Here is a 13,220-nt window from a genome sequence, read left to right as displayed (position 1 = left end):
GGTGCAGGCAGTGGGATGAGCCGGGGGGTACCAGCTCCAGCCAGCCGGGGTCTCCCCACCGCCAACCTCAGAACGCGGGGTACCGGGTATCACACACACACACACACACACACACCCGTTGCCAGCAAACCATCCCCATCCTCACCACGGAGACGAGAGAAGGGCCGTTCCCATGGCGACAGCGGAGGTACCCATCCTGCCTCCTCAGCGGTACCCGGGCGATGCCCTGGGGACGCGCAGGGTGGGGGCACCACGGTCCCCCTCCCATATATGTGGCATCACCACCGGCAGCTTCAGGAGGGCTCTGCCCACTGCCCCCCCCAGCAGTCACACCCAGGGTGCCACTGGGTGCTCAGCACCCATTTTTTTTTTGCTTTTTGGGTTTTTTTTTGGGGGGGGGCGGGAATGGATGGAATCCCGGCTCCATCCTCTTTCTTATCAATCCCAGCCCAGCTGGGGAAACTGAGGCCGGGCCCCCCCCGGCGGAGCTGATGCAAGCAGCGCCGGGGTGGGTGGGCCCGCGGGCCCTCCCCTCCCCTCCCACCGCCGCAGTGCCTGGCACACACCCCGCTTTCTCCCTGCCGAGGGGGGGGGGGGGGGGGGATAATAAAAAAAAAAATCAGAAAAAAAAGGCGGGGGGGGGGGGGGAGGGAGGGAAAAAAAAACCCTGAAAAAAAAAAACCTGCTGACATCATCTGGGATGACGGGGCTGATCCCGGCGGCCCCCCCGCAGCCCCGCTAATGCTCCGCTCCCGCCGGCGCAGCCGCCCTCGCCCAGCGCCAGCCCCAGCGCCAGCCCCAGCGCGGCGGCAGCGGCCCCGCGGCCCGGCCCCGCCATGCCCGGGGAGGCGGTGAGAGCGCAGCGGCCGCGGGGCGCCGCCGGCAGCGGGAGCGGGAGCGGCGGGAGCGGCCCGCAGGGCGCGGCGGCAGGTGAGGCGGGGCGGGGATGTGGGAATGGAAGACGGAGGGATGCGGCGATGGAGGACGGGGGGTGCGGGACGGGAGGATGCGGCGATGGAGGACGGGGGGTGCGGGACGGGAGGATGCGGCGATGGAGGACGGGGGGTGCGGGACGGGAGGATGTGGGACCGGCCACAGCCAGCGCCCCCGGTACCACCCCGGGAGGTGACTGTGGGGACCCCCCCCTTCAGCAATGACCAGCCTTAGGCTGTCCGTCCCCCCCCACACACACACACACGCACCCACCGGGAGGCCTCAGCAGAAGCAGGGGAGGCAGAGGCTGAGCCCCCCATCCAACCCCCCCGGGGAGCACCGGGCGGGGAAACTGAGGCACGGGCGGCGCGGAGCCGCGGCCCAAGGTCACCCCGCACGCGCGGCCCCGGGGACAGCGGGGAGGAGGCGGGGGGGCTCCTGTTGTCACACCCCCCCCCGCGTGCCTCAGTTTCCCCCCAACGGCTTGGGGGGGATGTGGGGGCTCAGCCCACAAAGGGGCTGGTTTGTGCAAGGGGGGGTGAGGGCTCCCCCGTGCCCGGGGCAGCCGGGGGGGTGCAGGGGCCTTAACCCGCCCCCCCAGCTGCGGGGGGTCTGGCCAGGTAGCGGTGGGGAGGGGCAGGGCTAAGGGGACCCCGGCCCCCTCACCGTAGGGGGGAGCCAACCCCCAGGCGATACTTCGGGGAGACACAGCCTAAGGGACACCGTGGGCAACACATCCCCCAAATTACCCCCTTAAGCGCCCCCAGGAATGAAAAAGCCCAGGGGAGGGGGTACCCCTCTGCTCACACGTGCCCCGGGGCAGGGGGCTGCCCGCTAAATGCCCAGGTGGGGCCCCGCCCCCTTTCCAGCAGCCCCCGCGGCCCTGCCCCGCCCCCTCACCCCTATATAAAGTCCCCGGGGGGGGCCATAGGCTTCTGCTGGGTTGGGGGCTTCGTCCTGGTTGTTTCTGCCCCATGGATTTGCCCCTGGGGGTCTCAGGTAGTGTGGAGAGTGAGTTGGGGGGTTCTGAGGAGCTTTTTTGGGGGGGGGGGGGTGCTGTGTTGCTCACACCTGAGCGGAGGGACCGAGCACCTGCAAACCCGGTGCATGGGTGAGCGTGGGGTGATGCTGTGAGGGGGGGATGTGGGGTCCCCCTGTTGCTTAGGGCTACCTCGGTCTGAGCCCCCTGTAGTGCAGCTATAGCCTTGTGCCCCTAGAGAGGGGCTGAGGGAGGGGGTGGGCTGTTGCGGTCCCCCCCACCCCACCCCCAGAGTCACCTCTTGGTGTCACTGAACCCTGTGGCTGGCCCCTAGTGCTTTGCTTTGGGTGGGGGTAGCCAGTTCTCCCCCTCCCCCCAAGTCATCCCTGGCATCATCAAGCCCTGTAGGTGCTCCTCCTAGGTGCTCTGGGTGGGGGGGCACCCTGTTCTGGCCCCCCCGCGTGGGGGGGGGTGCCACCAGCCTGGCTGGGTGACCCTCCATAGCAGCACCCTGGCTGTCCCCTCCCTATTCCTGTGCTCTCTCTCTGACCCTGGGGGGGGCATGGTACTGAAGGGGGGGTCTCCCCTCTCTCCGCAGCCCCCCTGCCGGCCACGGGCCCCCCAACGATGCCTGCCAAGGAGGAGGCTCGCCCACAGCCCGAGGGGGCCAGCTGCGACCCTGGCCCCCCTGCTGCTGTGCCACCCGACGAGACCTGCTGCCCCCCACTGCCTGCAGACCCCCTGGACACCCGCATTGTCATGGGCGAGGAGACACGCTCCCCCACCGCCCCTGAGCTGCTGGGGGGGCCACCCCCGCCTGCTGTGCCTTGCCCCTTCCCTGCTCCCACCAAAGAGCCCCCCCAGGGCAGACCCCCCACCGCCCTGGACCCCGACCTCTTCTTCACAGCCCCATCCACCCCCATCCGCGTCACGGGGTCCCGGCTGCTGCAGCCCCCCCCCGAGGAGCAGACGGATGGGGAGAGTGAGGGTCTCTGCTCCCCCCCCACCTCTCCCTCCGGCTCCTACATGACGGCCGAGGGGGGCAGCTGGGGCAGCTCTGGCACGGCCAGCACCTCCCCGTCCTGCTCCCCCAACCTGGTGGCAGAGGCCGAAGCCATGGCGGCGGCTGAGGCTGAGGAGGCTGAGGCTGAAGACCTGGTGGTGCTGCCCTGCCTGGAGCATCCCCCCGCCTTCACCCCGCCCTCTCCAGAGGATGATGATGAAGAGGAGGAAGACGGACCCTTTGCCCCGCCGGGGGATGAAGATGATGATGATGGGCAGACGCTGGAGGAGGAAGAGGAGGATGAGGAGTGGGAGCTGTCAGGGAGCGCAGGTCTGATCCCGGCGGCACTGCTGCCCTTCCGCGGCAGCCTGCTTTTCCAGGCCGAGGCGGTGGAGATCACCCCGCTGCCCGCCGGCACGGCCCCCCTGCCCCTCTCCGGCGAGGAGGAGGATGAGGAGGAAGAGGAGGAGGAAGGTGGCAGCACTTCAGCCTCCTTCCTGCACTCGCTGTCCGAGACCTCCATCACTGAGGGGGTGGACGAGTCCTTCGCCTTCCACGACGACACCTCCGCCTCCTCTGACTCGGCTGCTTACGACGGCGAGGAGGACGAGCGGCTGTACGGCACCGAGCGCCATGCCGTGGGGGCTGAGGGGGGGCCCCCCAGTACCAGCACTGCTCCCCCTGGCGCCGTGGCCTCGGGGGACGGTGGCATCGAGCTCCACCTTCATGCCGGGATGGACCTGGCTGTCCCCCCCTCGCCAGGGGGGTCCCCCTGGCATCGCCGTGCCCAGGAGCCGGTGCCTGCCATGGAGGGTGCCAGTGCTGAGGGGATGGAGCTGGGGATGCTGGAGCAGGATGGTGCTGGGACCCCCCCGGCACACTCCAGAGAAGGCAGCGTGGAGCCAGACGGCGAGACCTTCCTCACATCCTCCTCTTCCTCCTTGGAGCTGGAGGAGGTCTCAGCCCTGGAGCCTGATGTCCCGTGGGAGCCAGATGCTGTCTTGGGGGGCTGCCCCCTGCTGGAGCCCCCCCAGCTCCCCGAGGAGCCGGAGGTGATGCCAGGTGCTGAGGAGGAGCCGGTGCTGAGGGATGATTCCAACGCGGCAGTGCTGGGAGAGGGGCCTGGCATGGAGCCAGCAGTGAGCAGCAGCATCCTGCAGCCCCCCAGCCTCTGCTCCGGGGAGCCCTGGGACCCTCAGACTGACAGCCTGGGGGATGTCACCATGGTGCCAGCCAACGGGGAGCCCCAGGGCGGCCATGGGAGTGATGGTGACAGTGACAGTGAACTTGGCACTGTGAGAGTGGGGAGCACTGAGCTGGCAGCCGCTGATGGCCATGATGAGCCAGACACTGCAGCCACCAACCTGGCACCATCGGTGACGCCCAGCCCACCAGGTGAGCCAGACACCACAGCCGCTGACCTGGCACCATCAGTGACGCCCAGCCCACCAGGTGAGCCAGACACCACAGCCGCTGACCTGGCACCATCAGTGACATCCAGCCCACCAGAGGAGCCAGACACTGTGACCACCGACCTGGCACCATCAGTGATGTCCACACCGCTGGACGAGCTGGATGCTGTGGCTGCCAACCTGGCACCTTTGATGTCCAGCCCACCAGATGAGCCAGACACCGTGGCCACTGATCTGGCACCATTGGTGGCACCTGGTGTGCCAGATGAGCCAGACACCGTGGCCACTGACTGGGCACCATTGGTGACACCCAGTGTGCCAGATGAGCTGAACACCGTGGCCACTGATCTAGCACTGTTGGTGGCACCTGGTGTGCCAGATGAGCCAGACACTGTGGCCACTGACCTGGCACTATTGGTGACACCCAGTGTGCCAGATGAGGCAGACACCGTGGCCACTGATCTAGCACAGTTGGTGGCATCCAGTGTGCCAGATGAGCTGGACACCGTGGCCACTGACCTGGTACCACCAGTGATGTCCAGCCCACCAGATGAGCCAGACACCGCAGCCACCAACCTGGCACCATTGGTGACGTCCAGCCCCCTGCATGAGCCAGACACTGTGGCCACTGACCTGGTACCACCAGTGATGTCCAGCCCACCAGAGGAGCCAGACACCACAGCCACCAACGTGGCACCATTGGTGACGTCCAGCCTGTTGGATGAGCCAGACACTGTGGCCACTGACCTGGTGCCATTGGTGACGTCCAGCCCCCTGCATGAGCCAGACGCTGTGGCCGCAGATGTGGAACCATTGATGATGCCCAACTCACCAGATGAGCTGCACACTGCAGCCACTGTCCCTGGCCTGGTGCCATCGGTGACACCCAGCCAGCCAGATGAGCCAGACACTGCAGCCACTGACTTGGTGCTGTCAGTGATGCCCTGCCCACCAGAGGAACCAGATGCTGTGGCCACCAACCTGGTGCCATCAGTGATGCCCAGCCCGCCAGATGCTGCAGCCACCGACCTTTTGCCATTGGTGACACCTAATGAGCTGGACACTACAGCCACTGGCCTGGTGACACCCAGCCCACCAGATGCTGCAGCTGCCGACCTGGTGCCATTGGTGACACCTGATGAGCTGGACGCTGCAGCCACCGACCTGGTGCCATTGGTGACACCTGATGAGCTGGACACTGCAGCTGCTGACCTGGTGCCATCGGTGACACCCAGCCTGCCAGATGGCATCATGGCCCCATCCCCACCTCCACAGGACATGTCCCCCAGTGCTGCCAATGAGGAGCCAGAGGATGGGACCACCTCGGCCAGTGAGTCCCTGGAGCCACCAGTGATGGTGTGTCCTGCAGTGCAGGGGATGACGGTGCACATCCCTGGGGACATGGGTGAAGTCCCGGAGGAGTGGGATGCCACCACCGCCTCCTCAGAGGAGTCCTCCCCGGAGCTGCTGGAGACGTCCCGCTCCCGCACCGACTCCAGCTTCTTCACTGCACCTGAGGACAGCGCGGGGGAGGCGGCTGTGCCCCCCAGACCCCCATCCGAGGAGGATGAGGATGCTGCCAGTCGCTGCCTGGCCCTCTGCCTGACCCCGTCGCCCCCCACCATCCCCCCCTTGGTTTTCACCGCTTCGGAGCGGGAGGTGTACGTGGGGGTCCCCCCGGCCCCCCTTGAACTGCTCCAACCACCCGGTGCCTTTTCGGAGAGCGGGGCGGCCTGGCAGCGCCGGGAGGACCGGCAGCGGGTCACCGCCATGTTACAGGGCTCCTTTGGGGACCTGCCAGCCCCTCGCCTCCTCCCCAGGGCCCCGGAGCCCCCCGAGTTCCCAGCAGAGCCCCTGGAGGGCCCCCCCAGTGATGGGGGGAGGGAGGAGCCCCTGCCCCCCCATGAGCCCCCCACCCCCCAGCCAGGCGATGAGCCCCTGGGCCAGACTGCTGGGGACACTGATGCCAAAGTCCTGGGGGCGGACGCCCCCCCCAGCGAGCCCCCGGCACCCCCCAAGCAGCAGGAGGAAGAGGAGGTGATGGTGGGGGCTGAATCCAGCCCCCAGCCCGCTCTGGGTGCCGGTGAAAGGGGGGATGCTCAGCCAGAGCCCCCCCCAGAGCCAGTCAGGGAAGAAGCCCCCCCAGAGCCCCCCAGCCCACCGTGGGCCCCCTCCCCTCTGCTCCCCGAACTCAGCCAAGTGCCTCCTCCTGCCGCCGCGCCACCGTCACCGTGCCCGGATCTGGCCCGCGGCCCCCAGGACACCTCAGGGCTCCCCGCCGGCGAGGAGCGCCCGTCCGTCTTGCCACCCTCCAGGAAGCACCTCGAGGGTAAGAGACCCCCCCTGACACCTACCCACCCATTGCTGTGGGGCTGGGGTGGGCATCATCCATGGTGGGGTGCTTGGGGGCTCCCTTTGGGGGTCCCAGGGTGGGTGATGGGGTGGTTCTCACACATGTTGGGGTGCTGAGGGTCCCCCTTGGGGGTCCCGGGGGGGAGGTGGAGTGAGCAGGCTGAGTTCAACACCATGGAGGGGGTTCTGGGAGGCGGAGGGGCACCACCAGCTTGGCACCCCTCATCCCCCCTTAGCTCCTGCAGCCATCCCTGGCTGCTGTGGGGTGTTGAGCGGGGCTGGGGTGGGCATCCCCCATGGTGGGATGCTGGGGGTCCTCTTTGAGAGTCCCCGGGTGGGTGACAGGGACAAGCAAGCTGGGTTCAACCCCACATAGGGGATTTTGGGGGGCACCAGCAGTTCAGGCCCCCCCCTGCTATGGGGTGTTATGTGGGACCAGGGTGGGATCACTGGGTGCTGGGGGTCCCCTTTGGGGTGTCCCCAGGTGGGCGATGGTATGAGCAGGGTTCAGACACACATAGGGGAATTTGGGGGGGCGGGCACACCACCAACCCAGCCCCCCTGCAGCCCCCCAGCCTTCCCCCTGCAAGGAGAAGGAGGCCCGAGGCAGGCAGGTGGGGATGGGCAGCCGGGGGCCCCCCCGGGGGTCCCTGCAGTCGGAGTCGAGCTCCTCGAGTGAGGCGGAGACCCCCTACCCCTGCCCCGAGATCCAGCGCCTGCGGGAAGCCGCCGGCATCGCCCTGCGCCAGGACAAGCAGCCCCCGGCCCCCCACCGCTGCGAGGCCAACCATAAAGGTAAGAAGGGGGGGCCCTAAGGGGTTCCCCCATATTTTGGGGGTGGTTAGAGGGGCAACCAGCTCCATCCCACCCCTCTGCTTGGCCCCAGGGTCATGTAATGAGTCGGAGAGCAACGACGAGTCCATCCCTGAGCTGGAGGAGCCTGAGGGCTCGGAGCCGCCGCCGGCCCAGACCCAGGTGTGTGTGTGTGGGGTCTGAGGGAGCTGGGGGCAGTGGGGACCCCCCACCGAGTGGTGGGTCAGGGGCTGCCCTCACCCACCCATCCCTGGCAGGCACAGCTCACCCACTCACTGGGCACCGGGGAGGAGACCGTCAGCAAGGCGAAGCAGAGCCGGAGTGAGAAGAAGGCTAGGAAGGTGGGACAGGGCCCGAGGGTGGGGCTGGGGGTCCCTGGGGTGCTGGCTGTCCCCCGTGGCACTGGTGTCCCCACTCCAGTCCCCACATGCGATTGGGGTTTCCTCATCCTGGACCTTGGGTGGGTGAGGGGGTCCCCCATGGCACTGGGGTCCCCATCTTGGTCCCTGGGTTGGGCTGGGGACTCCCAGGTGGGGCTGGGGGCCTCTGGGTGAGGGTCCCCCATGGCACTGAGGTCCCCATCTTTGTCCCCAAGAGGGGCTGGGAACCCCTGGGCGGGCTTGGGCATCCCCTGTAGTACTGGGGTCCCACCCCCTGTGTGTGTCTGGGGGTCCCCCATGACACTGGGGTCCCTGTCCCATATCAGGGTTTGAGGGAGTAAGATGGGCTGGGGGGGATTACCCCAGGCAGGGGCAGTTGTGGGGGTGTTGTGGGGCTTCCCCCCACTCTGGGGGGGGCTCCCTATCCTGGGTGGGGGCCCAGCATTGCCCCACATCCCTGCTTTCACCGTTGTCCCAGGGCTCTGGGGTGTTGCTGGGGGGATGGAGCCCCCTCCTTGGCTGCTCGGGGGGGGGGGGGGGGGCACAGGGTGACCCCTGTGTGTGTCCCCCCTCCCCAGGCCATGTCCAAGCTGGGGCTGCGGCAGATCCATGGTGTCACCCGCATCACCATCCGCAAGTCCAAGAACATCCTCTTCGTCATCACCAAACCCGATGTCTTCAAGAGCCCCGCATCCGACATCTACATCGTCTTTGGGGAAGCCAAGGTGTGTGTGTGTGGGGGGGGCTAAGGGGTCAGGGGGGTCCCATCCTTGGGGCTGGTGGCCTGTGGGGACAGGTGGGTGACCCTGTGCCCCTCTGCCACCCTGCTGCAGATCGAGGACCTGTCACAGCAAGTGCACAAGGCAGCAGCGGAGAAGTTCAAGGTGCCGATGGAGCACTCGCCCCTCATCACGGAGACGGCCCCAACTCTCACCATCAAGGAGGAGAGCGAGGAGGAGGAGGAGGTGGGTGCTGGGGAGGGGGGCGGAGGGACCCCTCCTGCGTGTCCCAGGGACAGTGAGGGGGTGACGGTGCTGTCCCCTCAATGCAGGTGGATGAGACGGGGCTGGAGGTGAGGGACATTGAGCTGGTGATGGCCCAGGCCAACGTCTCGCGCCCCAAAGCCGTGCGGGCACTTCGGCACAACAACAACGACATTGTCAACGCCATCATGGTGAGTGGCTGGGCTGGGGGGGGGGGGGAGGGGGGGGTTACAAATGGGGGTGTGTGGTGTCTGCTGCTTGTCCCAGCGTGAACTGGGGGTGCTGCAGGGGTCTGTGACACTCTGCTCTCCCTCTCTCCCGCAGGAGCTGACCATGTAGCAGCCGGGGGTGTCCCGGTCCCCTGTATAGATGCACAGTTACTCCCCCCTCCAGCCCCCACCATCCTTCCTCCAGCCCCCCGCATCCTCCTCTGAGTCTGTAACGCTCAATAAACGGCCTCATGTATCACTTGGATCGCACACCGCCTCCCAGCGTGGTGATTTGGGGGGGGAGGGAGCTGGGCCGCCCCGTGGTGCCGGGGGTCTGGTCCCTGGGGGTGCTCAGGGGGTGGTCCTGGGGCACCCTGGTTCCCAGCAGCGGGATGGGGTGATGGCTGTGGAGAGGCCAATGCGGTGGGACAGCTCTGGGAGCCCCACGTGGTGGCACCGGATGGGGTGGTAGAGGCCAGGATGCTCTGGAAGGCATCAGAGCTTTGCCCCCCGTTGCTAATTCAGAGGCGCTTAAGGAAGCCAGGCTTTGGCAAGGGCCAAGGGAGGTGAGTGAGGCCTTTAGCAATGAGACAAACCACGGTTGGGTGCAGAATTATATTTACCGGTAACAAATACCCCGTACAGAAGGCAGACACGTACGTACATCCATCCATCCACCACCCCTGCTGGTGCCGGGAACGCTGGCGGCAGAGCCCCGGTGGCAGCCACTGTCCACTCGCTCTGAGTGCTGCAGCGCAGGGTTATTTCCAGAGTTAAGTCCCATTTCCCACTGAAGTATATGAAAACAACAACAACAAAAAAAAACCCCAAACAAAAAACCAAACCACTGCGAGCTGTTACAGCTTGTTTTATAGTTCTCCGTATACAATCGTGTCAAAAATAGGGCTTTTCTTTTAATTCCAAATTTCCTTAAGTCTTTAATGACTTGAGCAGCCACATGTGCAATTTTTTAATCTGTAAATCATAAAAAGGCACTAAAGCTCCCCCAGCTCTGTGCTGGGCTGAAGAAGGAAAAAATCCTGGTCCCTGAGTCCCAGGGACACTGGAGCTGGGGGACAGAGCCGGGACCATCTCCCCCTCCTGCAGCCAAAACGCGTGCCAGGAGGAGGAAACCGCGAGCTGCTCCGTCCAGGTTTGTTCCTAGGGAAGATGCTCTCCTGGATGGATGTGTCCTGGCCAGATCTCTTCCTTCAGTTGCTGGGGGACCCCCTTTGGGACGTCCCCTGCCTCTTTCCTGCTCTGGAATTTATCAGCCTCGAAAAAGGAAGGGAAGGGCTGTCTGTCGGAGGATGTCCAGGCTGTGTCCCTGCCCTGTCCCTGGCACTGGGGTGCCTTGACAGTGTGCCCCCCTTAAAGTCCTGGGGGTCCTTAAAGACCCCCCAGCTGAAATCAGGTGAAATGGGATGGCAGCTGCGGGCTGGATCGTACCGAGGGCCGGCGGCTGCGATCCCGGGAAGGCAGGTAAGAAATAGCTGGAGCAGCAGGGCTGGGGAGGGAGAGGATGGAGGGATGAAGGCTGCTCTCTGCCTGGGCTGGACAGACAGGATGGCGGTGAGGAGACACCAGTAAGGGTAATGGTGAAGTGGGGAGTTGCTGGCAGGGAGTAAGGGGGCTGGAGTGCGGCCCCAGGGGGGTTGCGCAGGGAGAGCCAGGGTTGAAGGCACTGGGGGGCTTTGGGGACAAGGAGCAGAGGAATGCACAGGAGGAGGCCGGACCCCCCCAGACTGCTGAGCCACCGGGGCCAGCCAGCCCCCTCCCTGGTTCCAGCAGCTGGCACCTGCACAAAGGACCTGGCCAAAGCCACTCATGGGTGCCAGAGACATCAGCAGACCCCTGGGTGCTGCCACGGCTGTCCCATCCCTTCTCCAGCCCCACCCTTTGCCTGGCTGTGGCACCAGGATAACTGGGGACCCCCCAGACCCTTCTCTCAGATGCCCCCCTCCCTCTGCAAACAGCATCTCCCTCTGCATGGGAGTGCTCCTCTGGCAGGGGATACAGATTAAAAAAATAAGTGTGTATTTATAACGGTATGTAAAATATATACAACATGTACAGCACAACTTGTGGCCCCCCCATGAAATTTCCGACAGCGGGTCCTGGATCAGCTGTCCTGTCCAGGTGGGGGCCCCCAGGGACAGCATGGTCCCCAGGGAGCCCCAGCAGCCGCCCCATGACATCCCACCAGCACCACGAACCCCAGACCAGGTGCCAGGGAGGACCATGGGGTCTCCCAGACTTTGGGGTGGGGGGTGCGTGGGGCAAGTCCTTGTGCTTGGCAGGAAGGTGACGCCCTGGCAGGCACCAGCAGCTGCCTGCCTGGTGTTGGGGGGCCAAGAACAAGCCCAGTGGTGGGTAACACATGGGCTGTGCACCCCTGTGCCTCCCTGGGCCCCCCCGTTATTCCTGAGCAAAGCCGGGGGGATGGGGTTTGCGGGCCAGGCTGCAGCAGTGTAAGCAAAAAGCTCACGGTGCAGCCGGCGGCCGCCACCACCATCGGCAGTTTCTCCTGCGAGTCTGGAGCCGAAATGCTTCGACAACATCAACAATAGGTTTAAATAATTCACATTGTGGTAAACTTCATTCAAAAACAGGGGGAGGAAGAAGAAGAGGAGGAGGAAGAGAGCAGTTACAACAGGGATACCATGTGCAAAACTGTAAACCAGGCAGAGGGTTGTAGCCGACTTGTCTCCCCGCTGCACTGGCAAAACCAAACCAGAGGCAGCTGCAGGCCAGGCTCCTGCCCTGGGGTCCTCTGCCGCAGCGTGCCAGCCTGGCGAGAGGGCACTGGCTGCTGCCCAACAGCCACTTGGAGCCGTTAACGAGGATGGGAGAGTAATTACATCCTGATCTAGCCCCAAAACCTCTTCCAGAGCGACGGTCACTGCTGCGGGGTCTCTCTGGGAGGGTGCCAGAGTGAGCCCCCCTGGGTGGGGAGCTGCCGGGGCCGTTCTCCCCCAGCTTGCTCTCAGGAGGAATCGCGGTCCATGCTGCACCCCAGGGCCTCGATGTCGTTGCTGATGTGTGAGATCATTCGGTCCCACTCGTCCTCCTCCGAAGGGACGGACTGATCATCAGAGCTGCCGGCAGCGCCGTTGCCATTGGTGGTGGAATTGGAGGTAGTGCTCAGCGTCCGCCTGTACCTCCCGAAACTGTCTGTGATGATGCCCCGGCCATCCTTCACCCCGATGGTCTCCAGGAAGTTCTCGAAGTGTTGGCTGTCCTTCTCAGGAATGAAGGGGCGAAGACCTGGATCAGGGAAGAAAACACGAGAAGGAAACAGTTATCATCATCGTCATGAGTTCTGTACAGCACAGGCACGTAGGGGAGACACCCGGGGACAGATTTCCACATGGATTTGCCCAGCTGTCTGAAATTCCCCAGGGATTCTGAGCCTTCCAGCAGAGGCCAGCTGCAACGCTGTGCCCCAGCTCCCTGAAACAGCCCAGGGTTTGGTGGAGGAGCCTGTTTTGGGGGGCTGGGGCTCCCAGCTCACGGCCACATTTCCCATTTACACCCCTGAGAATGGCAGCTGCTGCCCACTGAGGACAAAATCCTGCTAAAGTGGGATTTTCTGAGCTCAAAAGGCTCATCATCTAATTCCTCACCGAAACATATTGCCCAGCTTTACTGAGCTTATTGCTCTAACAGCACCAGCCCTGACGCAGGCCCCCGAAGGAGCACAGCCAGGGCGGCTGCAGGAGCATCTCTCCTGTCTCCCTCTGTGCATCCCACCATGGGCCAGCATCGCTGGTGGGGTGGCTGTCACCTGCTGCGAAGCAGAGAGGGTCATTGTGACACAGGTTAGACATGCTGCTTGTTTTATTGGTAAATTACCCTTTGAGGATTTTAAGTAACAAACTCATTTCTCTTTCTAATTAGAGGTGTTTCTATATTTTTATATATATATATATAAATATATTTATATATATATAAAAAGCTAAGGCTATTTAAATGTCTTTTCCTCCAGATGGGCCTGATTGTGCTCCAGCTGCAACCACAGAGCTGCTGCCAGGCTGAGCATCATTCTTTTCCCTCCTCTGGCCACGGTGTATGTCCTTACTGGCCAAAACTGAGGTGCCCCCCTACTCCCTCTAGTCTGTTCCAGATTTAAGACTACAGTCACTACCCAAACTGC

The 13,220-nt window shown here is 64.4% G+C and overlaps 3 protein-coding genes across 5 annotated transcripts in view; 1 reads left to right on the top strand and 2 right to left on the bottom strand.

Annotated features, from left to right (window-relative positions):
* The first annotated feature begins 679 nt into the window (after positions 1-679).
* NACAD (NAC alpha domain containing) lies at positions 680-9,327 on the top strand. The gene is made up of 9 exons (XM_055710241.1): positions 680-930; positions 2,511-6,656; positions 7,247-7,474; positions 7,566-7,654; positions 7,750-7,833; positions 8,451-8,597; positions 8,706-8,837; positions 8,924-9,046; positions 9,180-9,327. Exons 1-9 carry the CDS (start codon positions 837-839, stop codon positions 9,192-9,194), a joined length of 5,058 nt encoding a protein of 1,685 aa, XP_055566216.1. The 5' UTR covers positions 680-836; the 3' UTR covers positions 9,195-9,327.
* A 344-nt stretch (positions 9,328-9,671) lies between these two features.
* Positions 9,672-11,625, bottom strand: LOC129735969 (uncharacterized). The gene has a single exon (XM_055708932.1). The coding sequence runs from the start codon at positions 11,623-11,625 to the stop codon at positions 10,276-10,278; it is 1,350 nt and encodes a 449-aa protein (XP_055564907.1). The 3' UTR covers positions 9,672-10,275.
* A 10-nt stretch (positions 11,626-11,635) lies between these two features.
* The window catches only part of CCM2 (CCM2 scaffold protein), a 38,841-nt gene continuing 37,256 nt past the window's right edge, over positions 11,636-13,220 (bottom strand). For all 3 annotated transcript variants that reach the window (XM_055708930.1, XM_055708931.1, XM_055708929.1), the window contains exon 10: positions 11,636-12,331. In XM_055708930.1, coding sequence (XP_055564905.1) covers positions 12,051-12,331 — 281 coding nt within the window. In that variant the 3' untranslated portion in view covers positions 11,636-12,050. The remainder of the gene's footprint in view (positions 12,332-13,220) is intronic.

This window comes from Falco cherrug, chromosome 4, assembly GCF_023634085.1.
Source record: "Falco cherrug isolate bFalChe1 chromosome 4, bFalChe1.pri, whole genome shotgun sequence".
Taxonomy (NCBI): domain Eukaryota; kingdom Metazoa; phylum Chordata; class Aves; order Falconiformes; family Falconidae; genus Falco; species Falco cherrug.
The sequence above is the reverse complement of the archived record's forward strand: the minus strand, read 5'-3'. Positions and strand labels throughout refer to the sequence as shown.

Coding starts and splice junctions, on each gene's coding strand:
- NACAD (XM_055710241.1), top strand. CDS start 837: ATGCCCGGGGAGGCGGTGAGAGCGCAGCGGCCGCGGGGCGCCGCCGGC. Junction 6,657..7,246: donor CTCCAGGAAGCACCTCGAGG/GTAAGAGACCCC, acceptor GCCCCCCTGCAG/CCCCCCAGCCTTCCCCCTGC. Junction 7,834..8,450: donor GTGAGAAGAAGGCTAGGAAG/GTGGGACAGGGC, acceptor CCCCCTCCCCAG/GCCATGTCCAAGCTGGGGCT.
- LOC129735969 (XM_055708932.1), bottom strand. CDS start 11,625: ATGTTGTCGAAGCATTTCGGCTCCAGACTCGCAGGAGAAACTGCCGAT.